Raw genomic sequence first — 27,380 nt, forward strand, 5'->3', positions numbered from 1 at the left:
TCCAAAAAAATTTCAAATTGGGGAAAAACAAAGTAAAAAGACACGTTGTCCATTTTCTAGCATTAGCATTGTTTGGTTGCCATTTACTGCTTTTTCTTTCAATTGACTTTCATCTTAAATCGAAAGAAAAAGTAAAGTAAATGAATGGGAAACTATATCCTTTTCCTCCTTACATGTATATTAGGTGCATCCAAATGGACCCAAATTAGTGTTTGGATGTTTGAGGGAGGAAATTTAGAAGGGTCTTATCTAAAGTAAAAATTAAAGAGGGTGGGTAGGGGTGTAAACGAGCCGAGCCGAGCTTGGCCAGGCTCGGGCTTGGCTCGGGCTCGGGCTCGGCTCGGCTCGGCCAGGCTCGCGAGCTTTATCGAGCTTGGGTTTAACGAGCTTGCGTTATAAAGTTTAGCACTTGGAAAAGGTTGCTAGCAAAAGCAAATTAAAAAAAAAGTAATGATTAAAATAGCTGAATTTATAAAGTTTAAAATGAAAAATTATGAATTAAAGGTAGGAAGTTATTACAATTAAGAAAAAAAAACCAAAAAGGTTATAAGTTATGACAACTACGGGAAAAAATTAATTTCGATTTTCCACAGCCGTTTGATACGCACCCTCAGTACGGTTTTGAAGACGCACTTCAGTACGTTTTTGCAATGATGTTTACACGTTTTTGAAGATGATGTGACATGACGAGCCTTAACGAGTCGAGCCGAGCCGAGCCAAGCTTGGCCTAACTCGGGCTCGGCTCGGCTCGGTAAGGATTCGAGCCGAGCTTTTTTCTAGCCGAGCTCGAGCGAGCTTCCGAGCCCGAGCCAAAATTGATACCCGTAAGGGTGGGTTCAAGTCATCTTTTTTGTGTGTTTGAAGGAAATTATAAACATGTTTCCTTTCCCAACTTTTCCAGAGAAGGAGTTTTGCAAAAGAGGTCTTCTGCTTGGCTTTATTTGGAAAAACGTCATCTAGTTTGACAAACTACAAATAGAGCCCTCACATTTGAGTGAATTTTGTAAATCCAGGGCCCCACCCTATGTTTAGCCTCGAGTGAATATTGTGGGACGTACCGTTCAAACATTAGGTAAAATGATGGGCCCACTCTATCAAAACATGATGTGTAAAATAGTGGGCCCCACACTATGCATGGGTTTGACTGTTTCAGCGAGTTAGTGGGACCCCACCCTGTCCAAACATATCACTGAGTCGTCACTGTCTATTAGTTGTACCACCTGGTGATGCTATATTTAATTAGATTTAGGGGGGGTGGGGGGAGAATGAGAAGGATTTGCATGTTGCTGCAGAGACGAATACAATTCACCATTGAATCCCTTCAGGGAGAGCTAATGTTTGATGGGTATTTTGGTTTTACACTGCTTCACACCCAAAAAAGAAGCAAGCTACATCCTTATTAAACTCTAAACTAATAGGACTAAGACTAGAGCTTGGGTATTTTGGTCTTTTTCAAAGTAATTTTCACCTTTTAAATAGGGTGCAACTCGGGTCTAGTGGGTCGTGTTGAGGCCAACCCAACCCGACCCGACCCGAGTTTTTAAGCCTTAAAAAAAAAAAAATGATAAAAAATATCGGGTTTCACTAGGGTCAAGTTGCCCGAACCCTCAACCCGAACCGGACCCGAACTCAACCCAGGTTGGGAAAATTCAACCCGAACCCGACCCGAGTGAAACCCGATATTAAAATTGAACCCGAACTCAACCCATTATTTTGTCACCGAAGTACCCATAAGAGATTTATTTTTTACTTGTAAAAAGAGTAAAATATCTGTTATACAAGTAAAAAAGAAATCTATTATGGGTATTTCGGTGACAAAATTATGGCATGATGTTATTTGCAAAATTCACTGAAATGTAGTGACTCTATAATAAACCAAAGCAGGAGACTTCTTCTGCAAAAACTCCCCACAAAATTCCAGCAATCCAAATAAGGACAAACAAGTCATATTTCCAAAAGTGCTACACAGAAATGACCGCTTTAGGAATTATTGTTGTGCTTCTGTTATCAACAAATTTGGGTCATCCCATTTCTTTATATTTTCTGTTCTTTCTTCTGGTTGGGCTATTTTCCATCAAATCTGGCAATTTTTGTGGGAATTAAGAGAAGGCAAGTGGTCTTTTTGGTTGGGTTCAGACACCCAAAACCCCCCAATCAAAACCCTCTCAATATCTATTAAAAGCCCCTCTTTCTTTCTGTTTTTTTGTTGGGCTTTTGGTTTCTGAGAGGGAGAGCTAGAGAGGGTGGTGGGTGGGGGATTTTGTGGGCTATGATGAAGATTTGGATGAACTGATTTAGGACCCACTTTGTGTTCATCTTCATCTGTGTCATCTCCAAATTTCTCCAGATTCCTCTTTCCATATCTTTGTATTTTTAATTGGGTTTTGTTATCTTTCAAGGTTTTGTTGTTCTTCCCCAGATTTAGGGTTTTGGTGACTTGGATCTCCGAATCTATACCAAGTTCCTTTCAGATTTCCCTGTGTCAGAAACCCATAACATATCTGGAATCTCTCACCCCTCTCTACAGTTGTTCACGTGGGATTTTTTTTTTTTTTTTTTTTTGAAAGGTTTAAAGAGGGGTGAAGCCACTCATCCTAGTAAACTTCGGAGTTCAATTTTTTTAGCCCTCTGAATTGAGACCTGTCTTGTCAAGATTAGCAAACATAGATTCATTGTACCTCGTTGCAATCCTGTGAGGAAAGTTTTCTTGTTCTGTTCTTGATTTTTTGGGCTGTTTAATCTAACAGTCATCAGTTAAAAGCCGAGTTTTGAGGTTTCTACAGATTCTCCTCTTTTAGTGATGAGGCCCACTGGAGCTAGGTTTGGTGGGCTTCGTCGCAGAAACAACCTCATATATTCGTAGTAACCATTGATTGGATCGATTATTTTTTCTGGATTTTTTTTCTCTCGTATGGTTGTTTTCGCTGTTGCTTTTTAGCAATTGGGTCTTTCACCTTTATGCCAAACTCAAATCGACCCATTTGAGAATCTCCCTTATCTGATGCTGTTCTTCTTGATATCTTGCCTCTCCTTCTTCCTTCTTTCCAAGTCCCTTTCTCTTAAACCTCTTCCATCATGGGCTAATGAGATGAGATTGCTCTCAGTTGCGTTCTTGCAAGAATTGTCCTGTTTTCTTGTTCAATTGTTGAGAGATAGTACTAAGCTTAGAGATACTGTCATTGGAATTTCGTCTACAATGTCTTTCAAGAGGAAGAGTCTTCCAAAAGTTGAGAATTGTGAGGAGGCAGAGGTGTCATCTATATTAGATTTGCCAGAATTGGCAATGGAATGCATTTTAGGGAGGCTTTCGCCAGCCGGGTTGTGTAACATGGGAGGAGTCTGTAGGTCTTTGAGGGATCAGTGTAGGAGTAATCATCTGTGGGAGAGGCATATGAAAGAGAAATGGGGTAGGGTGATAGGCCATGTTGCTTATAGAGAATGGAAACGGCTTATTTCGTCGAGGAAGGAGTCAGGTGTTTTGGATGGCGGAAAGTCAAAAGGATTGCTTAGCTCTCTGTCTTGTATGTGGCCCCTTTCACAGCTCAGATCTAAAATCAATGGCAGTGTCAAGCCTAGAAGTTCTTTGCCTGTTGATTCGATCATGTCTTGGTACTTGTCTCTTGAGAGCGGCAAGTTCTGGTTCCCTGGTCAGGTCTACAATCGCGAGGTATCTGATTATCTTCTTTCTTTTTCCCTTAAATTCAATGTTTGGTTCTATGTTGTTGTAGTCAATTTTTTCTGAAGCATTCTTTATTGAATTATCAGTTTCCATCTACCTTTTTTGAAACGACCAATTACTCCAAAACATTAAGCTGTTAGATTTTGTGTTATTTAATCATTTATACGTCAACACTCTCCCTCACATGTGGCCCGTCTTTTTGGGTTGGCCGTACATATGGGTTTTTAATATCAAGGACTTCTGAAAAAAAGGGCTTGTTGGGTTTAGAACCCAGGACCTTCCTCGAGGTAATAGCTCTGATACCATGTGGAACAACCAATTACTCCAAAAGCTTTAGCTGTTGGTGTTGGTGTTACTTAATCATTTATACTTCAACACTTTTTAATGCTTAGATCGATCTACACTGAGTTGCAGTTTAGCTAGTATCTGTTGTTTTGAGCTCTACCTGTGTAGGATTTCTGAATTTTGAAGGAGAGACATTTAGATTTGTTGTTTTCTTCCATGGAAGTATGTAGTGTTTGAAGTCTTTGAGCTCATATAGTGTTTTATGTGATTCTGTTGGCTGGTCTGGATAATTTAGCTTCTTTTGTTGGTTCATGTTTCTCAAACAGAATACGATTTTTTGTATTCCATGGAAGTTTTGGATTTTATGCTTTGGCTGCTTGTTTTAGAAACATCTAAATTTAACTGGCAACCCTACACATGGCTGCCTTTTGATTTACATAGAAATTGCTGAGATTACTATGCCTTTCTGCAGCATGGGCATGTTGGGTTTATGCTGTCATGCTACGACGCCGAGCTTAGCTACGATTGGCGTACAGACACCTTTAATGCAAGGTTCGTGTGAAATATCCTCCTTCAAAAATGAATACTAGTTTACTGTTCGTGGTTAATCTATCAGTTACTGCTTTTGTTTAATATAGTCTGCATTGACATGACTATACCCATATCTTTTGATTTTTGAAAGCTATTTATTCATTTTAAGTAGAAGAAAGAAATATATAAGGCTGCGTTTCGATTGAACAATATTTTTACAATGTTGCAATATCTGAACATTAGCTATGAAAAGGTCTTTGTATTAAAAAGTTAATTGTTTGGTTTGTTATGTGATATGACACAATTTAAAATCGCAATGAAAAACTTTATGATGTAAAATCTCTCCGGCTATGGGGGCTTTTGTCTTCCAAGCACAGCCAGAGACTGGTTCATGATCAACAAAAACTCATCTTTATCGGGTTTTTGTTCCATAATGCAAAGAAGATGAAACCACATAATGAAGAGATTTGTTTGTCGTCGAGCTACATTCTGAATAATGTGGTTAGTGTACCTCTTTTAAGCCTTTTAAATTGTCCGTTTCAAGACCTGCATATGTCCTCTGCATCACCTACTACTGGTGGTGCAGAATGCAGAATTTCTTCCATGCAGTGTTATCTGACTAATTTGTGGGAAACTGCCTTGTTAACGTCTAGACTTTCATCATTTTAAGTTGATCATTTGCCTACTAGTGATGACTTCAATCTAATGTTAAGATGGACCTACTTTGGAGATGCCATGCCATTAACAGTCTAAGATGCCACCCATGACAGAGACAGTTTAGATCAACGAAGAGGGGACACAATGTACGATAGTGCCTATGCTTCATCATGATATTAGTAAAAAGAATATATATTAGGCTGGCCAATCAGCACACGGAATATCAATAATTTTCATAGCTGATACATGCACTCCCTTGTTTCTATCATAGTTAGCAAAACGTTATTCGGCAAAAAATGGGACGGAAAAAATTTAATGTGGTATTGGTTAAAAAACATAGTAAAAAGGGTCAAATACACGAAAATACGAAAAAGCATGTTTAATGTGTTTAAAATTTTGTTATTTACAAAATATAGCGGGGGAAAAAGCCTTTTAAAACGAAGTTTTGCTAACTATGGTTTCTATAATGGCGGCTCTCTCTTTATTTAACACTTCTCATTGCCTATTACAATTCCCAACAAGCTATCAACAGCCAATCAGAGAAACTTAAAGTAAAACGACCACTGCAAATAAAATATTAGAGTAGAGATGTCTTCTCCATATATTTTAATACACACATGCGAACGCGCACACACACACACGCGTGCGCGCGCATGGCCAGCCAAACAGCCCAATATCATATAGAATAGCATTTCATGCAACATATCACAAATATCAGTGTAAAATTGTGACTTTATGTCTGTATTCTCAAAATTTACAACTGATTGAGTTTCCTTGCAACACTTTTGAAAATGGGCATGGTTGATAACTCTCTGGGGCTTTGTGTGTCACTGACTCTAGATATACCAGTGTTTTGGTGATAAATTGATCGGATTGTGGGGCCTCCTTTTTCACCAACAGATTATCTTTTTCTTATAGGTATCCACCTCATGGATGCCGTACAATAGTGATAGAGGAAGGGGTTCAGTGGGAAAGACTAAGAGCACTGCCTGTTGATACTCCTGCACGCGCTCTTCATGTTTCAGACTGTTTAAGTGATTTACACCCTGGCGATCATATTGAGATTCAGTGGAGAAGAAACAAAGAATTTCCTTACGGTGTGTACTTAAAACATATTCTTCTTATGTTTATTGAAGTTCCTAGTTTTGATCTATGCAATAGGTAAAATGATTTTCAAGAGCCACCTTACCTACTAAAAAAAGGGGTTTCAAGTTTTCAAGTAATAGGATTTGTTTATTTTGCTTCATGTCATTTACATTCCTGTCATTGTTTTTTCAACTTGATAATGTGTGGTATGTATTGCAGGCTGGTGGTATGGGGTTGTGGGTCACTTGGAATCTTGTGATGGGAATGGGAATCACTGTCGTTGTCATACTAGAGGTGAGAAGATCAAATGAAACCATTTAGCTTATCTTATCCATAATTTCATCGTGGCTAAGAACTTTTTATTTGTAACATCACATTGTTCAAGTTATACATAATTTTCATGTGGTGAAAAAATAAAAATGTTTGATGAAGTGATTGAATTCTTGTACTTAAAAATTTGATTGTTTTCTGAGTCACACCAAAACATGAAAACTTATTCATTCTCTGTTGTTGATTGTTTATACAATAAGCATTTGAAAATTTTACCGGGTCCTCGTGACTCATCTTCAGTTGGTTCACTGTTTCAAAAATCGCTACATGGAAGACCCAGGGGGTCCTTTACTGGGTCCTGGAGGGCCTTTTTAATGGATATTTCTTCTAATTTTTTTAAAAATGCTCAGTGAACCAAGTCCAGGAAGCTTCTGGTCTTAGTTCGTGTAATAATAATGGTCCTATAACATGCTATGACCTCAATGTCAAAATCTGTTCAATGAACGGTTTCTGTATTTAATCTCAGCCACAAGTCAGGGGAAATCCTCAATTAAGGTTCCTCTTGGCAAGTGATAAGTAAGATTACAGGTGAGATAAGTTTAATAATTTGATTAACACACCATTATAAAATATTACATTTGAGGTAACTTTAATAATTCGACTAGCAGACCATCATAAAATATCTATTTATGGGAGCTAGTTTTTTTTTTTACTAAAATTGCTGGTAAGCAAGTGATGTTTTTTTTCTTGGAAAGAAGTAAGCAAGTGATGTTTTGTTCCTTTGTCCGGTAAAATTAGGGCAATAATGCATCTCTATACCTTGTTATTTTTATTTGCCCTACTCAAACATTTCAACAACTAAAATGTTTTAACTGACCCATCTGAATGCCCATGAATCTTTTTTCTAGATCTTCTCCTCTAAAATCTATAGGCTCTCCAATGTAAACTTTAGTGTGAGTTGCGAAAGTTATATTGTCAAAGCATAACCTGAAAAATGCAAATTACAGTGAAACAGTTTACATTTATTAAATAAGTATGCTTTTTGTACTATCAGGTTCACCAAGTGATGAGCTATGACTCACATTTATACTGAGTATGTTGCTTACTTGCCTCTCAAACAAAATCTATAGAGTTACCAGAAAGAAAGCTGATTCCCACATTGCAGCATGTCGATTATTAATTTCTACCACACAGATGCTCTTCATAGAGTGTGAATTATTCCTGAATTTTCATTTGGAAGCAAAACAATGAATTATTTGTTAACATTTGCCTCGCGGAAGGTTCCACAATCCAACTTTGATAAGTACTATGTCAACTGTGCAAACCCATCAAGTTTAAACAACATACTAGGAAATATACCTTATCGAAGGACCTAGTAATATCATCTACCACTATTGTACAATCCTTGGAACTGTCTATATATGGGTTTCTTCTTTTTATCAAAATGTTCCATGCATTTTCTATTGCGGTTACTATATTGATATTGATCCTAGCTGATTGCATTAGGCTTCCCTATTATAGAATTTAGCTTTTCACATTATGTAACCACACTTGCAGATACTGTGATGCTGGAGTTCAACCAATACATGCCTGGATCACAGTGGCGACGAGCAGTCGTAAATAGGAAGGATCATAGGGAAGAAGGAAATGAAGCAGATGGTTTCTACGGTGGAATTAGGAAACTGCACAACAAGGAGGAAATCTCAATGTGGAAAAAGCTGTGGCCAAAAGAAATCTTGGAATAGGTTTCAGCTCTACTCTTGTCTCGTGGAATTCGAACAATGGAGTTTTCCAGTCATAACTTGTCTGTATATGAGCCTATTTGTCTGAAGTTTCGACTCCACGCCAATGAACTGTGTCTTATAATTTAGTGATAGAATGGTTTAGAAGCTGAACATAGCCTTCAATTTTAGTTGGGTCCTATGGAGGTCATGTTTTTTTTCCAGCAAGTGGGAATTGAAAGCAGCTGTTCATGTGACCTTGATACATGCAAAATCCCTTCTTCTAAATTAGAAGATATGCAAATCTGATGTATTATAATTACAAGACTATCCTTTTAAATTTTAAATTTCAGCATTAACAATCACCCAATTGGAGTTTATTGTGTTTGGTTATGAAGTATGTTTATAAATGCTGGATTTTCACAAATGGGTTAGTAAAATTTCTGGCTTCTGGTCAGTTAGATCATTCAATATACTCTCCTAATTAGTTTGATGATTCAGTTCCGACACTAAACTCAATTACCCAAGCTCTTCTGACTATTTTCCTCACGAAGCAAATGTGCGAATATGCGATGATTCTTCAGGTGGAAGTCAATAGATACTCAAACCCTAACCCAACCCGACATTGCATTCGCTCAACCCTAACCCTACCGGCCTCCAAATCGGGTTGGATTATGTTCGGGTTCATCTCGGGCCAAATAGAAAAATACAAGAAAAAAATTCATAATCCTAGAAAAACATGAGAAAACTAGAGGACAGAGGTCGGGTTGCCAAGGCCTAAACCCTAACCCAATCCGATGGCTTTTCCCAACCCAACCCGAGAAAACGCCAACCCAACCCGAGCCAGAATCGGGTTTAACCTGTGGGGTTTGGGTTGAGCCCGACCCAAGTTGCACATTGATTATTAGCCTAAAAAATAAATGCAATTTCGAGTACAATAATCAGTTTTGGACTCGTCAATTCTCAAAACCCAGAGTGAACAGTGCCGAAGGTCATTGCTCCCGTATTTAGTGATTTTAGCTGGTTGGAAATCAGGATTTGGAGACACTGTAGAATAGGCCAGGTTTGGGGAATGCCATTTTTCATAATTTCATGTTTTTTAAAAATTTTCCACAGGTTATAAAAAACACAAAAGCACTGCCGAGAATGATCGAAGAACACAACCTAAATGTAGAGATTTCCAACAATTCTCTCCGGATGAACAGAAAAATGTTATCAGCACTGCTATATTTTGATGAGGGCACTCCTCACTTTATTAAAAGTACGTGCTGGACCGCACCATAGGATGATCCGATCCGAACAGTCCATTAGATGGATCACATCCTAAATAGGTTGTGCCCCCAAAAATCATTTCCACAGGTTAATCCTAACCCTCCGATCTGAATGTTAAGAGGATTGACCCTAGCCCTCTATAGATCGGAGGGTTAGGATCAACCTATGGAAATAATTTTTGGGGCACAACCTATTAAGGCTGTGGGCCATCTAATGGACGGTTTGGATCATCCTATGGTGCAGGCCATACCGTACTTTTAATAAAGTGAGGAGTGCCCTCGTCAAAATACAAGTGCAGACAACAGTTCAAAAATTGATGTTTTCTTTTTTCAGACGGAAAGTGATGGAAAAGCCTAGGTTGGGCCTTCCCTCGTGCAACCAAACAAAGAAAAGTGATGGGGAAACTTGAAAAAAGCTTTCCTTTCAAGGGTTTTGGAGTTTCGATGCATATATGATTTACGAAATAACTGTTACATAACCCCAATTATCTATACTATCATCCATCAATCCAAAGAAGATCCCTGCAACCAAAGGAAAAATAAATAAAATCAATGCTCTAAGTTACATGATAGGTGGACCCTTTTGGATGCACCATGCCCAAAAAATCAAAGGAGAAAAAAATAATTGATGAACAAAAACAGAACAGTACCCACAAGAGTTCAGAAGTTTAAAACATCACCCAAAATATCATTTCTGCTTTACTCTGCAGAACAAGAGGTTTATTCTCTTATTACTCATTTTCTATACAGCCCTGTAAAGATCTGGCACAATCAAAGACCCACCCAAAATAGAGGTCATTTTCATCTATCTTCCCCCTTTATTACAAACTCACTCTCTTTATATTAATAATTTCTAGTACTGTATTCTCAAATAAAAAAACATGAAAGGGACTGCTGTCGAGAAAGTAGATTATTGTATGAAAAAAACATGCTATATTTAAAATGAATATTTATGAGATTGGATCATCCATGAGTCTAAAACTCCAGCTACAGATGGGCAAAACCATCATAGCTTATGCAGATGAAGGTTGATTCAGATGTAGTTTGCTATTTGTTTGGTGCCATTTTACCAGAAAAATGGATTATAAAGTGCTGAGGTCGACTCGACTTTTATGGAGCTGAAAGGCTGGGGTGATCCAGCTCCCGCAGCTGCATTGAATGCCAGACCAGTTGAAATAACCCAGGCGTGCTTCACAATGTGCACAAGAAAGTTTCCCTTCCAATGCACCTTCTTCCACTGCTATTTCAAAAGAAAGAATTAGAACCCCAAAGCACCTGCAAGAAAATACATGCAGTACATCCCTACACACATACTGACATACGCATAGTTATGTGTCCGCAACTATGGATTAGAAGTCCAAGCATCCAGCAAAGATAGTGTTGAATCAGAAAAACAAAGCCTCTGATGAGCAAGGTTAGTTGTAAATCGCAGCTCCCAGGTTAGTAGACTCTTTGATTAGCTTCCCATGATCCCCCTAAGGCCTCAAAGCTAATTTTCGATTTGGCAAGGTTTGGATTTTGCTCATATATTTTCTAATGAAATCTGGTAGGGGTCTGCCTAACCCCAGCTTACCCATAAAAAAAAAAAAACTATGTTGCATCAGTACAGACACGAGTGTTGGATTTGACAAACCTCAAAAAGAAAGAGTGGTGGATTCGCCAAAATATTTTAATCAATTTTCAAATTTTAATTTTTTATAGAGAAGGTTATAATAAGTGATATATTGAAAATTTTAATATGTTTAAGTATAATGTTTTAAGTAAAACTCAAAATATGTGGTAATTAAAAAGTTGTGATAGTAGATAGTAGTATTCAAGAAAAAAAGAAGATAAAAGAGATATTCAAGTGTCACAAAGAATCCTAAAGTATTGGAATGTAACAAGGGTCTACACAGAGTCTTGTTTTATCAGTTAAATAGGCAAACATCGAGACACAAGTGTACAACAGATTCTTGCTTGGACATAGATGTAAAACACAGAGACATGAGATGCTTGGATGTTCCACTTGGATGACTAGAATGGTTTTTAAAAATTGGAAAGAGTCAATCTGGAGTTACCAAGTTTAGACTTGGTAGGGTGAGAGGATCGATGCCGAATCTTAAATAAGAATTGGTCTAATCTCATGTTCAGATCGACTTCATCGCTTTACATGACACAATCCAAGTCTTGGACAAGATTACAAGTTGCATCAACTTTGCCAATTTTGTTGTCAATATCAGAGAAAATTGACTAAGTTTAGCTACAAAGCCAACTGTGAAACTAAGCCAATTCAGCATGCTAATGTTTATGAAAAGGCAGAGCCCTTGCCCAAGACTAGTCTAGTTTGTGGAACCTTTCACATATATGAATATACAATCATGTATATAAAAGTTTTAAGTTTAGCTATTGGAAAATCTGGATACAGAGGTTAAAAGGTTTACCTGTTGTCATCCATCGCAGAGGCTCAACAAATATGGAAGAACACTCGCCCTCGTCAGACCGGTTAAATGGGTTGCCACTTTTCCGCTTTTCCCACTGGAAGCATGTCTCACCCTCACCTGGGGTATGGTCAACGACATTCTCTTGCACTGCCACAACTCTCCGGCATTTTTTGCAGCGATAGGCACGAGTTGGCTTGTCCTCGTTGGGGGCTACCTTGGAAGGTTCAGATTCTGTAGGCAACCCAGGATCAGCCCCAAATTTGGAAGTATCTATCTTCTCACCCCGGTTATAGCAATCACCTGAAACAATGGTCATAACGTCTCAGATAGCATATCCTCCAGGAAACAAAGGTCTTATCAGTCCTCGAAAGACTTTTTTCGTAATAAACTCTGAAACTGAATGGCATAAAATTTAAATAAAACAATGACAAAGTGCATGTCACACACAATATAGCATATAGGAAAACAAATCGCTCAATAGATTTATAAAGAGGGTATAAAATTATATTAAATTGATATATCTAAATAAAACAAATCAACAAAATCTAAGGACTAGAATGAGTTCAAATAATAGTATTCATTATCATTATTATAAATGAAGTAGCTAGGTTTGCTCAATATGAATGAAAAGGAAAAGGAATAAAGGCCAACATTTAAGATTTATGACAAAGAAACCTAGATCAGCATTAGTCACTCCATTTTGAAAGGTAAGCACAAAGATGAACCCTATTCTATGATTTAGCCGACACTTTGAATTTATTACTGACACACGTGCTACGTCGTGTCCGACACGACACCCATGTCCACACGTGTTGACACTTGTAAATGTACTACTAGAAGTGCCCTACTTAATGTAGGTGTGTCGACACATTTTTGTACCATGTCAAGTGTGACATTCTGTTTTATTTTTGAATATTGCGTTTACTTCTTTTATCATTAACTCTTCTTATGTTATAACTAATAACCGTGTCAAGTGTGACATTCTGTTTTATTATTGAATATTGTGTTTTCTTCTTTTATCATTAACTCTTCTTATGTTATAAACTCTTCTTTTAGCTCTTCTTTAACTAATATTTGAGTTATATTCCCTCTCCTAAACCTAAAATCCTAAAGAAATTGTTATTCCAATATTATATTTATTGTATCCAATTGACTTTTCTGTGTCCCCGTTTCTGGTTTAGCCGTGTCCTCATTTCTAAATTCTGGGGTTTTGCCATGTCCGATACTCCGTGTCCGTGTCGACACGCGACACTCGTGTCTGTGTCCCTAATTCATAGACCCTATTCCCAATGTTATAGACTTCAGGTCATCACCACTAGAGCAAAAATTGAGATTCGGCCATGAAAAAAGTTGGATGAAGATGAGAAGAAGTTGGTGTTGAAGAGAAGAAGTTGGTGTTGAATGGTGCTGCCAAACGTATGAGTGGCTCCCAAGAAAGAATAGAAATTTCTGAGTTACTTTCTGCTGCTCACACAGAAAAGAATCAAGCTGATGACCCAACTGGTTGACACAGGGTTAAATCTTTTCTGTTAATCCAAGGTTTTTGAATGCTGAACCTTGCATCATCCATGGGCTAAGAATCAAGGAAGCAGGATTCTTCCCTAGGAGCCTTCGATTCCCGTTTTGATTCCCGCTTTCGATTCCCGCTCTGGCAACCTTGCTAAGAATATCTAATTTAACAGAAAGAGCCTCTTTCAATACGTCTATGAAGGAGAATAGGGAACCCTGTGACCACATTGACAAAACACTGCAGAACTGGAAAAATTAGACTCCCCAAGGAACTTCTCTCAATCTTTGGAAATTTTGGAAAGAAAGACTAGAATTTGCAAGTACTTAGTTTAAAATATGAGAGAGAGAGAGAGAGAGAGAGAGAGAGAGAGAGAGAGAGAGAATCACTGGAATCTTGGTTGATGTCTCTTAAAGGGAAACAACTTTTCTGCCTTGTAGTATTGGTAACTTGCTCAAACAGCTTTGCAAGGATTGTTTCAAGGCGGATGAGGACTTACACAGTGGTGCCCCTTGCAGGACGCAATAATCTAACTCTAAAGATTGCTACAGTGGGAACTCAAGACCATGTGAGTCAGGGGTGCTTACCCATGATGAGGAGGGAATTATTGTTCACTGCACTTGGGAACCCTGTATATCATAATGACCATAACCAAACCAGCAGTGGGTCAGGAAATCAGGATATCTGTGGACTTAATTTGACATTAGGTATGGTTTGAAAAGACTAAATGTTCTCAGATGAGCCACGAAAGGCTCTCGCCCTTCTGGTTCTTGGGCAGTCTTTTCAAGTGAAATTACAGTTTTGTAGATAGAATATTAAATTCAGTGTGTCCCATGTGCAACAGGAAGCAAACCCAATGAGTGTAAGCTTCATAATTCCTTTTTAATAAACTTTAAGGCATACATATGAGATTTATTTATTTTTAATATGATAACGATACACAAGAGATTAAGTTTTCATCATTTCAAGGTCTGGTGCTCCTTTCCATGTCTTTTGGAAATCAAGGTAAGAGTGATACACGCTGGTAATAAACTTTGGTGCATAAATAACAGATTAAACTCGTCATTTCAGGGTTCCCGACACTCCTTTCCAGGTCTTTTGGAGATCAAGGTAACAGTGATGCATGATGGAAGTAGAACACAAAAACCAGAAATATTAATCACATGAAGCAATTGATTTAGAAAATACTAGAAAGAAGAAAATGACAGGGCAGTACACAGACGCCATCCTGAAAAATTGTGCTGCATTATCTGACCACTGTTCAGAAAGAAACTCCCCATATTTAACAAAAAAATTGAAATCAATCAATTATATAAAATTGAGAGCACAAAGTAGTTTTAGCATTTGAATACAAAAAATTGGCATGTCTAGACATATTTATCCATCGAGTAAGGTAATCCACATAAATAACCACAGGTGATACAGAAACCCCACCCAGTACTTTCAAGTGAAACCTCTTGTATATGGAGCTGGAATGATCTATTTTGAACCCCATGTCTTCAAACATTTTTAACTGCAACAAAAAAAAAGGAAAAAGAATACATGACGCTTCAAGCATTGTAAAATAATACCCTTGGATTACTTTCTAATTTTTCCTTTTAAATCATAAACCAACACAAAATACCCTTGTCTCACCTGATCCAGAAAACCATCATTGGGGCAAACAAACTCACAACTTTGCTGTAAAGAATAAAGTGCGTCTGCAGAAATATGTCCAACATAAAAAAGAATGGAAACCATATGAAAATCGATGATATGAACATTATGTTGTCCAATATGTCCACAATCTTGTCAGTAGGAAGAAAGGGATGCCATCTAATAACAAAATTCAAACCCAAAAAGCTTGGAATTAATCTATAAAAACTCGTGCATGATAGTTCAGACTAAAAAAGATGGATCTGTTCGAACCTTCTTGAGATAGTTGTTCAGTTCTCATCAGATATGCTGTAATAACAGCTGCACTGCAAGAACAAAGATGCAAAGACAAGTGTAAACCCTGAAGATGATAAGCATAGAATAGGAAAAACAGCAGCTTATAGTATACTAACTATTCCAACCCGACCAAAGAGCCATGCTCAAGAAATGTGATGACATTTCTCACTGGAAAACAAAAAAAGATTGGTGTTCTATGTCAAAAATAAATAGATAAATAAAACAAGTGCATATCTAGATAAAATTGACCAAGTAAGCCTTCAATCTTAATGAAACAATGCAATTTCCAAACTAAATACGACTTAAAGCTGCAATTAAATATATAATGTAATCTTACAGCTATTGACGTGTAAAAAAACAAGAATTGTGTAACCATCACTGATTTGACTAACAGAAGATGATTAAACAAACGATAAAGGAGAAAGGATGGTACAAGTCAGGGTCAGTGGACTACATGCTTTGAATGGAAAGCATACACTGCATGCCAATAAATATTGATGATTGCTAGACATGATGGAACTTGGGCAAGTACTCCTTTTAAAGTAATAAATCAAAGCACTGAGATTGGGTGCGCTAGAATTGAATTAAAGAATAGAAAATTAATATAAAACAGTTCATATTTGATCAGTATTACCAATCTAAACAACACCAAAAAAATATTACCAATTTAAAGAGCACATGCTCAAAGTTACCAACCAAAGCTCTATCCATAAATGCGGAGAACAACCAAATAAGACCTTATACTCTCATGAAATCAACCTCCAACTTTAGCCTCCACCATCCATCCTAGACGTTAATCCTTCTATTTTCACTTCATTTATATGGAGCAACTCCACTTTTTCTTCTGGTTTCTTCAGCAGTGGTTCAGACAAAATCTCCCTCGAAACAATCTGTGTAAGCATAATCCTGTGAATGATAATGCAAAAGCCTTCAAGGACTCTGGTTATGGTTTGGATGCATCCATGGGCAATTTCTAGCAAAGGACCTTCACACCCGTCCTTGCATGTATGAAAACATTATTCACAATCTTGCAACTAAATGTTTTACAGAGGAGTAGAACATGATTAGAAAATTAATGTTTTTTGACGTGGATCTGCACATTGAATGCAAATGAAAGATGAAATAGAGTAATGGAGATCTATTGTTGTCAATCCGGTAGGAAGGAGGCTGGTAATGAAGGCGCTCTGCTCTGTTCCTTGATCTCCTTCAGGTGGAGTATACAGAAAAGTGGGAAGCCTTGGATACTCTTGCAGTGCAAGAAGAATTTTCCCGCCGCAGTATTGCAAGATCAGGCGACCAAATCAGCAGAGGAAAAGTGGCTTATAAAGATTTATATAAGAATAGGGAGATGATAGTTTCACCCCCACTGCAGTACTTGCACCCCCCCCCCTATAACGTGATTCGACATAAAGCTAAGAAGTTTAAAATGGTTGCTGAGAGGGTAGAAGAAAGAAGGGAGAGAAAGGGCAGATATTGGTTGGGAACAAAGAAGGGGAAAAAAGAGAGGTATGCCTAGGCCTCCTCCCGGTCGAGCTCAAGTTCATCAACTTGAAGACTACACGCTTGTGGTTATCACAAGTTCAAGATGATATCTGAATGTAGACGGTGCATCCAGCCTGACCGGGTAAAAGAGGATGGGAAGGCTTTGCTTTACCGAATCACTGATTTAAAAAAGGGCTGGACAGAGAAGTGTGAGGTGTCAGTTTCACAGGAAGGAGGCCACGCGATGGTGAACAAAGATCAATGTCTTAAAGATCGAACAAGAAATCATACAATAAAGAAAATAATGCTGATCCAATAGCTTTACCATGCAATTAGCAGCCAAATCTTTCCTGCATTCGAAATCACACCTCCCAGCCTCACATGTGTAGTGCATGTGAGTAGCAAAAGAGGCTCTTAGTAAGTGTCTGTCGATTCACCCTCTAGATAATTACCATGAATTTCAAAATATAAGAAGTCATCAAAAGACCACAAGATCCCCCAAAAAATAAAAAAACTTAAAAGTCACAAAATCAAAGTGCTGCTGAAGACAAGATCCAATGATGTGAAGCATACACCTCATTCCAAGATCAATCTAATGTCTCACTTGCTTTTTGCATTTGGGAAAGCTGAATGACATTGGTGAAGGTGACTGGGCAGTTATGATTTGTGAAATGAAGTTGAGGCAAGGCCAAGCACAGAAGCATTTAATGGTAGATACTAGATAGATTGAAATCTGAATTGCAAACTAAGTCAAAAACTAGCTAACGTTATCAGAGTACAAGCTTCTTTAGGCAGTGTCTTTTGTGGAAGCCCTAATTTGACACAGTTCAAAATTCAGCAGATAGCATGATGTGTTTAGCCAACACACATTCTGGGATTCTTTTCAATAAAGGATGCCATTGATCCATGGCAATTGGATTAATTATTTCACAGATTTGCAGGAGATCCATCTCTAGGAGTAAGTTCAGTATGGGGGGCCTGTCAAACTCATGGAACAGTGAGAAACTAGGTAATTGTGGACAACAGGGATCAATTAGAAGGTTGTGAGACAATACAAGAGCAGTCACGGATGTTGCAGCTGTTGCAAGGCGTCAAAAGAGCATGGATCCGGATAGTCTTGCAAAGAGAAACTCAACTTTTACCCAAGAACTAGCACAACAAGGGGCATCTTCCCTTCATCCTGGAAAAGGTTCTCAGTAACAAGCAGCGAAGCCCTGTTCCAGTACAAAGAATGAACTTACAACAGATACCTCCACATAGAGGCTTGCATCTCCAATGTTCATCAAATATTTAAGCCTACCACAGAGTTGGATTGACTTATGTTAAAGTATAAAAGACAAATAACGCCTTTCTCCAACAGCTTAAGCTTTTGAAGAAGTTGGTAAGTTAACATGGTATCAGAGCCAAAGGTCTCGAGTTCAAAACTCCCGGATAGCAAAAATCCACATGAGATGGTCGGCCCAAAGTGGGACCACATGTGCCACGTGTTTGCCAAGTGGGCCACACGTGTTGGGGAGTGTTAAAGTATAAAAGATAAATAACGCCTTTCTCCAACAGCTTAAGCTTTTGGAGAAGTTGGTTAGTTAACAACTTACATAAAAACATATACAGGGTTCTCTCTCCATGATAAAGTCAGTAAGCTGAAAACTGCATCTAGGAAATGGCAGCTCAGTGAGTAGAAAGCAATCTGACTGACTAGCTCAAGACGCATCAAAGCAACTTGCTAGATGGAGCATGAATCGACTGAAGCAAAAAAAATCAACGAATAATAAAATTAAATGATAAATTCTGCCAGTTCAAAAAAAAAATGATAATTTTCTGTGATTTTTTTTTTCTTTTTGACAAACAGAGATGATATACCCCCTACCCCCCCGCCCCCGCCCTCCGCCCCCGGCGGCAGTACACATGCGCTCCCCTTATAACGTGATTTGACGTGAACAGTGGGCAACTTTAATGCTTTTTGACGTCAAATCACGTTATAAGGGGGCGCATGCGTACTGCCGGGGGGTGAAAATATCACTGCCCATAATTTTCTGTGAAATTCCAACAATACCCTTGCAAGTGACATTGTGGACTGTGATGATCCGGCATGTAAAACTTAAAAACTCATCTGAAGGAAAGTTCTTCTCGTTTCACAATGCTTTCTATTTCAGTGATTTTTACTTCCTAAAATAATATTTTCTCCTTCTGATAATGCTAAAGCATCATATTTAAAAAACTGTGCATGTAAAACTTACAAACTCATCTTAAGTTTCAAAGGAAAATTATGTGGATCTTTTTCCAAAAATTAACATTAAATATACACAAATAAAACAAGTGAAATTGTCAATTCCTAAAACTTTTAATTCTAATTAATTCGTGAAGTCTTCTTTACTAATTGTAATACTTACATATATTAACCCTTTCTCCCCAACCTACTACAATACTTACTCTTTCCTTGTACTTTATATTTGCTTTCAATGTGGCTTATTATATACTTCATTTTGACTTTCAATGACGCTTCTCACACAATTTCTTTTTATTTTCTTTAAAAATTTCGCTTCCCGCATTTTCTATTTTTGATTCCAGCATTTTCTCTTTTCTAAACCCCACGCTTCCCCCTTTCACTTCTCGCACTCGCTTCCTATTCTGGCAACTATGGTTTTAACCTTCCCTTTGCCAGTCGTAAATCAGATGGTTAGGATCATTGAATCAGAGGATTGGACCGTGGGTAATTAAAGATGGAGCCCACAAGACAACCGAGGTAGATTGATGATCAAACTATCAAAAGGTAAAGGGAGAGGAGGGAGGAAGAGTAGAAAATGAAGAGGAAGAAATAAGGGAAAAAGAGAATAAAAGATGAAGGAGAAGATGAGAAAGAAGGAAAGAATGAAGTGGAGAAGGAAGAGTAAGAGAGGAGGTAGCTAGAGAGAAAGGCCTTACGATTTTTTACCTCTTGCATTAATTGTAGGGAAGAGTTGCACATCCAAACTTGTCGAGAAATCCATCCCCTTGAGCCTTTTATAAAGGTTTTTAAATGACACATTGGTGGGCCCTCTATTTAGAGGAGCAAGAGAGTAGGAGATCATCCCATGTTTCCAAGTTTTTGAAATCTCAGGATTTGGGTGTGTGGGGGGCACTCTAAACCTGGATTTCTTACTTAAAATCCAGGATTCTAAAGAGAAGCGAAACGGGCGGTCTCCTTCTCTCGTCTCCCCTCCATGATTTTGAGGAAATCTAAGATTCTAAAATCCGCGTATCCAAACAGCCCCTTGGGTTATAACAAAAGACTTAATTATGGGGTCGGGCAATCAAGGCTTTGTTTCTCATCCTTGAGGTCGCAGGTTTGATCCCAACTTACCAAAAAATAAAAAGACTTAATCACCCCGACACTTACAACAAAACAACAACAAAAATCCCATGATAAACATATACAACCCCCTGAATGGTCCATCACTTGTTAGATACTTAATCAAAAACCTTTCTAATGACACCAAAAGCAAGACAAATGAACAATATTTGATAACATATAAGTAGGCTAAAGGTCAAAATGAAAATCATGATCAAGGCAAAGTAAAGCGTAGTGGTGAGGTGGTGGTTGTGGGCCCCCTAATTTTGTCATACAAAAACCTTGACTCAAATTAAATACACCATATAAACGATGCAAAATCATAAACTGCAAAGTTTGTAACCATTCAACAATCATAGTAACAATCCAAAACCATAAACCGTACACTCTACAAACATCGATGCCAACAATAAGCAATACAATCAACCATCAACTGAAAAAACGATTAACAAGATTCATAAACCTAAATTTACCTCCTAGAAACGCCAGCAAAGCAATGCACCAGAACAGACCCCTCTTTTCTACTCTCATCAATGAAATCCAAACAAACATCCAGATAATCCAACAAATCTTCATTCTCCATATCTCTCAAGGGCACCGCCATCCTCACCAACTTCAAATCCGGCCCCGCCATTTCGAGCGAGTACAGAAGCTTATCCGATCGCACGTCCTTCTTCGATCCCTCAACCTCATCTTCAACACTCGAATTACACTCAGAGCCACCAACGAAAACCTTGCGGATTTCTTTTGTAGGGATCACAACGCTGGATCTCCAGTCTGAGAAAAATGAGATGGAGGCTGAGCTGAGGAGCGAGAGCACGTGCGTGATCTCCGTGCTCCCGTTCTGTAAAATATTTGCCGCGGCATTTATATCTCCGATGAAGAGACGATCGCGCACTAGATAAGGCATGACCGTATAAATCCTAAGGGACTGGTTTTCTCAGGTGTTAAAAAAAGCCCTAGAAATCCTCTTTTCAGTCAAGAATACTAATCCTAACCCTAGCTTTTCCGGAAGATCTTCCTTTGATGAAAATTCTGCTTGGAAACTGGTTTTCTCGGGGGAAAAACCCTAGAAATCCTCTTTTCAGACAAGAATACTCGTCCTATTTTCCTTAACCCTAGCTTTTATGGAAAATATTCCTAGCCCTAGATTTACGGCTCCTGTTCTTAAATGAAATGTTTTTTTTTTTCTTCCTCGCTCAATCTCTTCATTTCTCTTATTTCTGTGCGAGTGGCGAAATAACAGGTGTTAAATCGATTAGCCAACTGAAGAATGCCACGTGTTGAGATGATACTTGGCTATCTGTTACTACCCACGCCTCCACCTGGCAAAAGACAGTTATATTCCTTCGTTATTCATAAAAAGTAGGAAGTTTGTTTGGATAAAAAAGAATTAGACCTTCATGAGAACCACGGTGGCAAGATGGCTTGGGTGCAAAAATCCTCAACTTAATCTATATCTTGATTATCTTAATCTTAGGGATGTGCTTTAATTGATAAAATCGTATGAAATCATAGATACAATGTTCTTATCTGTGTTTGAATGTCATGTATCTAGATGATAGTGCTCAATGATCATATCATTTGAATGTGATTTTTTTTTTAATATCTATATGATTGTGCATAAATGGGTCATTTTTTTGGAATACAAAAGTCTAAGCACCTAGATTATATGATTAATCATCGACAAAAAAAAGAGAATCACCATTAAGAATACTACGTGAAAGCTATAAGAAAACCATGACTGAAATCACATGTAAATCAACCTCATCATTAGCCTATGGGTTCAGTTCATTCCAAAAATGCAAATCCTTGAAATTAATCCCCAAATAGAACAAATTTGGTATTTGCTTGATCTTAGGGTATTTAACTCGTCTATCATATCAATACTAGAAAATTGAAGGAAGAAAAATAAACAATTTTGACATAAATTGGAGATCAGTGGCATAATTAGCAAATTGGGTAAATTGGAATTTTTTTAAAATTTATAGCTTAATTATTAAAATTCACCAAAAATCAACATTGGAGATGTCATGGATATTAAACAATGGGAATATGTTAGAATTGAATAATCAAATCAAGCAAAGCTGAAAATCCAAGAAAATTCCCAAACACACTTAAGGGCCCAAAATGCAGGACCGGTCGACCCACCAACCTAATTTAAGGGGGTCGAATTTATGCCCCAATTTATCATTGCCCTTTGTAACTGGCTGTAAAGGTGGTATTTCCAGTTTTATCACCGCCATTTAGACCATCAAATTCATTTTACATATTTCATTTTTGTTGTCAACAAAGACAGTGAGGAGGAAGTGATGGCCAGTGCCACTATTCATGTTCTATATAGTATAGATAACGCAGTAAAAAAAATTAAATTAGAGAATATATTACTCAAAAAACAAGTTTATTGTCCAATAAGAAATAATGGTAAGAAGATAGAATGCCCTGATAAACCCCCACACAACAAAATATTCAAATAGAATGGGGACCAACAGAGTAGAATATTCCTGCAAGGCCACATGCAACAACCGTTGGTTTGATGTTTGATCCTACACTCTTACACCTTCTCAAATATGTCTTCACAGAATCCTGCAAGCGTTTGGATTCTCCTCGTTGAACATGGTAAGCATACTTCTCTCTACCAAATCATCAAACAATACATGGTGAACATTCAACCCTTTGTCTTCTACACCCGACTTTGAATCCTCTCCATCAGATTTGTCTTTTGATGCGTCCTTACTCACAATCTCCGCCCTCTTTCCCGTCTTCTTCTTTACTCTCTTCAAAACCTTCTCTGGTTCAACTCTCCCTGTTACAACTACCTTATTCTGCTTCATGTCCGTCAAAATCCTCTCCACCCCTACAAAAATTGAATATTAAAAAAATTGTGAACCTAAATTCTTTTAATGAAATAACAAATGGATTCTATTTATTACGCGCCGTGGATTGCACATTCTAAAATGTCTTTGTATTGAATATATACCTTTAAACTTGTATAGTGCTTTCACTACACTTCTCTCGCATGCTTTACAATGCATATAGACTTTCAATTCCACAGCAATCTTTGAAGGTAAATACCAGAATTAGAATACAATTAGAATAAAAGAACATAAGGGGTTAAAGAAATAAATGAACTTCAATTTGTGGAAGAAAATAACCTTTTCAGGGCGTTTTTTCTCTTCCGCCATTGGAACTGAAAGATGGAAGATGATGGGAATTAAGAAGAGAATAGAGAAAGGGTAAAATAGAAATGCAGTTTTCATGTGACCAGTAATAAAAAGTAAAACAACAGTTATAAGGAAGAATAAAGATATATTAAGAACCATGCACGGGTGAATGACTTTTTTTATTGAAGACAACAGAGAGCATGAAAATTGGAAGAATTGACTAAGAACGACCAGATGAGTCGGCAATGGCTTGTGGGATCCTCATTTCATCATCTACTTGATGCGTGATGGGACATTGGTAGTATATAAACCATTTCATAATAAAAAGAAAAGTGTAATTCATGAAGTGTAAATGTAAATGTGAAATTGTATGTTGGATCAGTGCACATCATATACTGGAAGGACCAAGTTGGGTCAAACATCAGAAGTTTGAGATCTTATTATAGATCCCAATGAAACCTAGATGTTAATTTACAGAAAAATATATGCTTCCAGGTGAACAAATGAAAAAAGCATCCCAACATATAACTGGCTACTCAACTCCGAATACGACCTAAATCAAATCGAGTCCTGAGTCTAGAAATCATAAATATTCATCAATGCATATAATTTATATATTCTATAAAGAGCCAATATTTTAAATCGATGATACTACTATTCCATGGAAGGGAAGAAAACGAGATGTAGATGTAGTAAATTCCAAACCCAATTGGATAGAGAAAAATACATTTGTTGCCAGGAACGGAGCAAGTAATTTGCTCTGTGGGTGGGGAATCAAGGTCCACCATACATAGGCTGGGGCCCACCATTTTAAGCCTTATGCATTGATGGGGTGGGACCAACCATTTTGAATCACATGCATAGCATGTTGGGCCCACCATTTGACACGGCATAGCATGTTTTGGGGCCACCATTTTACACTTCACGTTTTGATAGTTTGGGCCCACCATCTCCAATAAAAATGGAGCCCACAATTTGCTCCTCATATTTTGATATACAGAGCCTCATTATTTGCACCTCAATTTTTGACAGGTGAGGCCAGAATGTTAATAGGCTAGCTGCACCCATAATTCATCTCCATAGGATGATCCTAACTCGACGCCGATCTATAGCGGTATAAATAACAGGCAGTCCCTTATAGATCTAAGGGTTAGGATCATCCAACCCTTGATTCATTTATAGCTCCTTCTCCAGATTCGTTTGCCCAATCAAAATGGAAATATTATATAGAGAGAGAGACCATACATAGACTCCGAAAAAACAAAGGGAACAAAGCCTAGAGGGAGAAATATAGGAATATTATGAAAAACCGTAAAAATAAGGCAAAATAAAAGAGTACCTGGTGGGTGATATTAATGGAGGAGAAGGTTGAAGATTGGAATATTGAGGAAGGGGTATGGAGATTTTCAAAAAATATTTAGGGGGTTGATTTTAGGGGAGCTGATTAGAGGAGAGAGATGAAGGGGTGTCTTTTTGGGACTGATTTTTAAGGGTTCAAACAAAAACGGTTAGAAAAGAAAGGGCGCAATCGATTTAGAAAATTAAAAAAATACGGAGAAGGAGCGTATGGGAAGAAGATACGGAGAAGAGGCGGTTGGAATGATGGCTGTTAACTGTTAAGGATAGCTTTCAAAGATGAAGTGAGAGATAGGATTTAAGATTAAATAAGAGTTTAGTGGGTGTTTTAATGGAGATGTATTTAAGGGTTTTGAATTTTATTACGGGATACGTAAATACTTCTGATGTTTTATGCCAACAGATCTAAATATAAAACAAATGAGTATGCTTATTACTACAGTAATCCAACAAACTGAAAATTTATCTAAGCATTTTAACTATTCGATGCCTCTCTGCTTCTAAACTAACAGGGCACCCATCTGTATGTCTAGTGCAGTATTACCTCATTGCAGGAATTATAGTTTAGTAAATGGATACGATTAGTATTTTTCCATTTAAAAGATGAGCATCAGTTATCATAGTTTAGTAAATTTTGTGCTGTTCATATAGGAATAACTGAGATAAAAGAATATGTACTAGCTTTATAATTCAATGATTTTTCCCAGAGTGGAAGTTAAAATACTGCATAACCATTAAAGTGCAGATACCTCTGAATAAAACGATGAAAGAGGAGGAGACTTGGGAAAAGTTTTTCTTTTCAAAGCCTTGGAATAAATTCTTGCAATGCAAACAGGGCATCCTCATCCAGAGAGGAATGAAGAAATAAGGCCTTTACTAAGCTATAGGGATTTCCAGAGACAATATATGAGACATTCCTTGTTTGCTAATCTTTAGAGAATTATCTTGGAAATAAGGAATACAATCGAACATTCATTCTTTCTGAATGTCCTTTGGAATTTCAATGTAGTATTGAGTAAAGAATGTTGTTTGGTATTTCAATGTAGTATTGAGTAATATTAATTGAAAAAAGAAGAATACAATCGAACAATATTTCTTAATCACTGTTACTGATTGTATGCCTGATTCCACTTGGAACCTTAAAAATAAGAACATGTAGTACCCAGAATTAAGAGATGGGAAAGGATTGGTTAGAATGTCAGCCATTAGAGAATGGCAAAGGATGAGTGGTGGTTGTATATTAAAATTCAATCGAATATAAGGACACACGCCCATAATAGATAAAAGCAAATCAACAAATTTTTAAAAAAAACCACCAGAGATGGCATGAGAAAAGGGGAAGGGAGAAAACCGACCTAGTAATTTCCAGAGATTTGTTTGAATTTGGCTTTGGCTTTGGCTTTTTTATCTTGTGTTTGGGGCGGATTTATTGTGAGAAATCAAAAAAAGTTTGTATCGTTTCGGCAAAGGGTTTCTTGTGTTTCGGAAGGTGGATAGACGATGGTGGGATGATAGTAATGAATTTCAGAGGGTTTTTTGGGAAGGTGTAACTGTTAGAAAGGTGTTTTAAACGTCGTAACCATTTTGGAAAGGAAACAACATTTGCGATAGACTACGTTACAATAACGGTTACAAACTACAAAGGTTTTAAATCATTTCCTGTTCTCTCTTCATATGTGCAATCTAAACCGTTCATCTTATACCAAAATCAAATGGTTTAGCTTTTCTTGGCGAAACCCTAGATCAACGGTCTAGGATCATCCGATCAAGGTGTTCTCAATGGTATTAGATCATCGGACATGTGGTTTTAAGTCTAATCTAACAACGAATCCGATCACAGCTAGTTTCTACGGTCGTGTTAATTTTAGGGTTCTATTTTTAAGGATAAAGGCTATTCAGTAAAGGCAAATAAGGAAATTTAAATAAAAAAAATAAAAAAATCACAACTTGAAACTTGAGAAGATGAAAGAGATTTTTATTAGGGGTGCAACTTGGGTTGGGTTTTACCCGACCCGCATCAACCCGACCCGAAAATGACATGGGTCAGGTTTAGAAATCATGGGTCATGGGTCAAGCCGGGTTCTAGATTGAAAAACCCGACTCAATCTTGGGTAGGGTGGGGTTTAAAGAAAAAAACCCAAAACCCGAAACCCGACCCGACTCATATAGGTGCACCGTGAATTTCTTAAGTATCTCTTACGTATTTGGATAAAATCTTTTATCTTCCATTTCATGACATTTTCTTTCTAGTTTGTGTCCTTTTAATATCTCTGTTAGCCATGTTAATTTTAGTTTTTTCTTATTATAGTTTCATGGTTTGATGCCTTTCGAGTGAAATTCTCAGATCTGAAGTATTTCTATTTGAACTTTGGTGTCTGCACTTAGTAGTAGATATGAGGAATTTCAATTTGAACTTTCAACTTGAGTGTCTTCTCACTTATCAGCGGGCTCCCAAGAGGCTTTTCAAACGACAAAGATACATGATCACCTACAGAGCCACATCAACGTGAAAAAACCCTACCCGAGCCGACCCAAGAATTATCATGTGTAGGGCCGGGTTTGGGAATCGTGGGTTTTCCAGAAAAAAACCCAACCTGACCCGACCCAAGATATTTCTTGGGTCGGGTAGGGTTCTTCAAAACCCGACCCGCCCGACCCGAGTTGGAGCCCTAGTTTTTATGGTTGAGGTTC

At 37.7% G+C, this 27,380-nt stretch overlaps 3 protein-coding genes across 4 annotated transcripts; 1 reads left to right on the forward strand and 2 right to left on the reverse strand.

The window, feature by feature from the left end:
* Window positions 1-1,913: 1,913 nt before the first annotated feature.
* Window positions 1,914-8,594, forward strand: LOC143882063 (F-box protein At2g32560-like). Its single transcript, XM_077385463.1, has 5 exons — window positions 1,914-3,667; window positions 4,437-4,516; window positions 6,071-6,249; window positions 6,458-6,532; window positions 8,066-8,594. Exons 1-5 carry the CDS (start codon window positions 3,002-3,004, stop codon window positions 8,251-8,253), a joined length of 1,188 nt encoding a protein of 395 aa, XP_077241578.1. The 5' UTR covers window positions 1,914-3,001; the 3' UTR covers window positions 8,254-8,594.
* A 1,573-nt stretch (window positions 8,595-10,167) lies between these two features.
* Window positions 10,168-21,382, reverse strand: LOC143882064 (uncharacterized). 2 transcript variants are annotated; one of them, XM_077385464.1, is made up of 6 exons: window positions 20,643-21,382; window positions 15,336-15,388; window positions 15,063-15,127; window positions 14,862-14,940; window positions 11,921-12,220; window positions 10,168-10,740 (listed from the first exon to the last, which is right to left on the reverse strand). In XM_077385464.1, exons 1-6 carry the CDS (start codon window positions 21,077-21,079, stop codon window positions 10,583-10,585), a joined length of 1,092 nt encoding a protein of 363 aa, XP_077241579.1. In that variant the 5' UTR covers window positions 21,080-21,382; the 3' UTR covers window positions 10,168-10,582. The 2 variants fall into 2 exon arrangements, with proteins under 2 accessions (XP_077241579.1, XP_077241580.1); XM_077385465.1 differs by having other exon boundaries at window positions 10,168-10,737; window positions 20,643-21,379.
* A 1,232-nt stretch (window positions 21,383-22,614) lies between these two features.
* Window positions 22,615-26,222, reverse strand: LOC143881038 (heavy metal-associated isoprenylated plant protein 19-like). Its single transcript, XM_077384030.1, has 4 exons — window positions 26,045-26,222; window positions 23,325-23,359; window positions 23,150-23,228; window positions 22,615-23,026 (listed from the first exon to the last, which is right to left on the reverse strand). Exons 2-4 carry the CDS (start codon window positions 23,352-23,354, stop codon window positions 22,746-22,748), a joined length of 390 nt encoding a protein of 129 aa, XP_077240145.1. The 5' UTR covers window positions 23,355-23,359; window positions 26,045-26,222; the 3' UTR covers window positions 22,615-22,745.
* Window positions 26,223-27,380: the final 1,158 nt, after the last annotated feature.

This window comes from Tasmannia lanceolata, unplaced genomic scaffold (assembly GCF_043159265.1).
Source record: "Tasmannia lanceolata isolate RefF3 unplaced genomic scaffold, GAP_Taslan_0.1 ptg000007l, whole genome shotgun sequence".
Taxonomy (NCBI): Eukaryota; Viridiplantae; Streptophyta; class Magnoliopsida; order Canellales; family Winteraceae; genus Tasmannia; species Tasmannia lanceolata.

What these genes read in the sequence shown, in the direction of transcription:
- LOC143882063 (XM_077385463.1), top strand. Translation starts at nt 3,002, where the DNA reads ATGCTGTTCTTCTTGATATCTTGCCTCTCCTTCTTCCTTCTTTCCAAG. An exon ending in GTCAGGTCTACAATCGCGAG is followed by an intron (nt 3,668 to 4,436) that starts GTATCTGATTAT and finishes GCCTTTCTGCAG; the next exon opens with CATGGGCATGTTGGGTTTAT. An exon ending in ACAGACACCTTTAATGCAAG is followed by an intron (nt 4,517 to 6,070) that starts GTTCGTGTGAAA and finishes TTTTTCTTATAG; the next exon opens with GTATCCACCTCATGGATGCC.
- LOC143882064 (XM_077385464.1), bottom strand. Translation starts at nt 21,079, where the DNA reads ATGCCTTATCTAGTGCGCGATCGTCTCTTCATCGGAGATATAAATGCC. An exon ending in TTTGCTGGCGTTTCTAGGAG is followed by an intron (nt 15,389 to 20,642) that starts GTAAATTTAGGT and finishes TTGTTCTTGCAG; the next exon opens with TGCAGCTGTTATTACAGCAT. An exon ending in TGAACAACTATCTCAAGAAG is followed by an intron (nt 15,128 to 15,335) that starts GTTCGAACAGAT and finishes ATATTTCTGCAG; the next exon opens with ACGCACTTTATTCTTTACAG.
- LOC143881038 (XM_077384030.1), bottom strand. Translation starts at nt 23,354, where the DNA reads ATGGCGGAAGAGAAAAAACGCCCTGAAAAG. An exon ending in AGAAAAAACGCCCTGAAAAG is followed by an intron (nt 23,229 to 23,324) that starts GTTATTTTCTTC and finishes TTACCTTCAAAG; the next exon opens with ATTGCTGTGGAATTGAAAGT. An exon ending in AGCACTATACAAGTTTAAAG is followed by an intron (nt 23,027 to 23,149) that starts GTATATATTCAA and finishes CAATTTTTGTAG; the next exon opens with GGGTGGAGAGGATTTTGACG.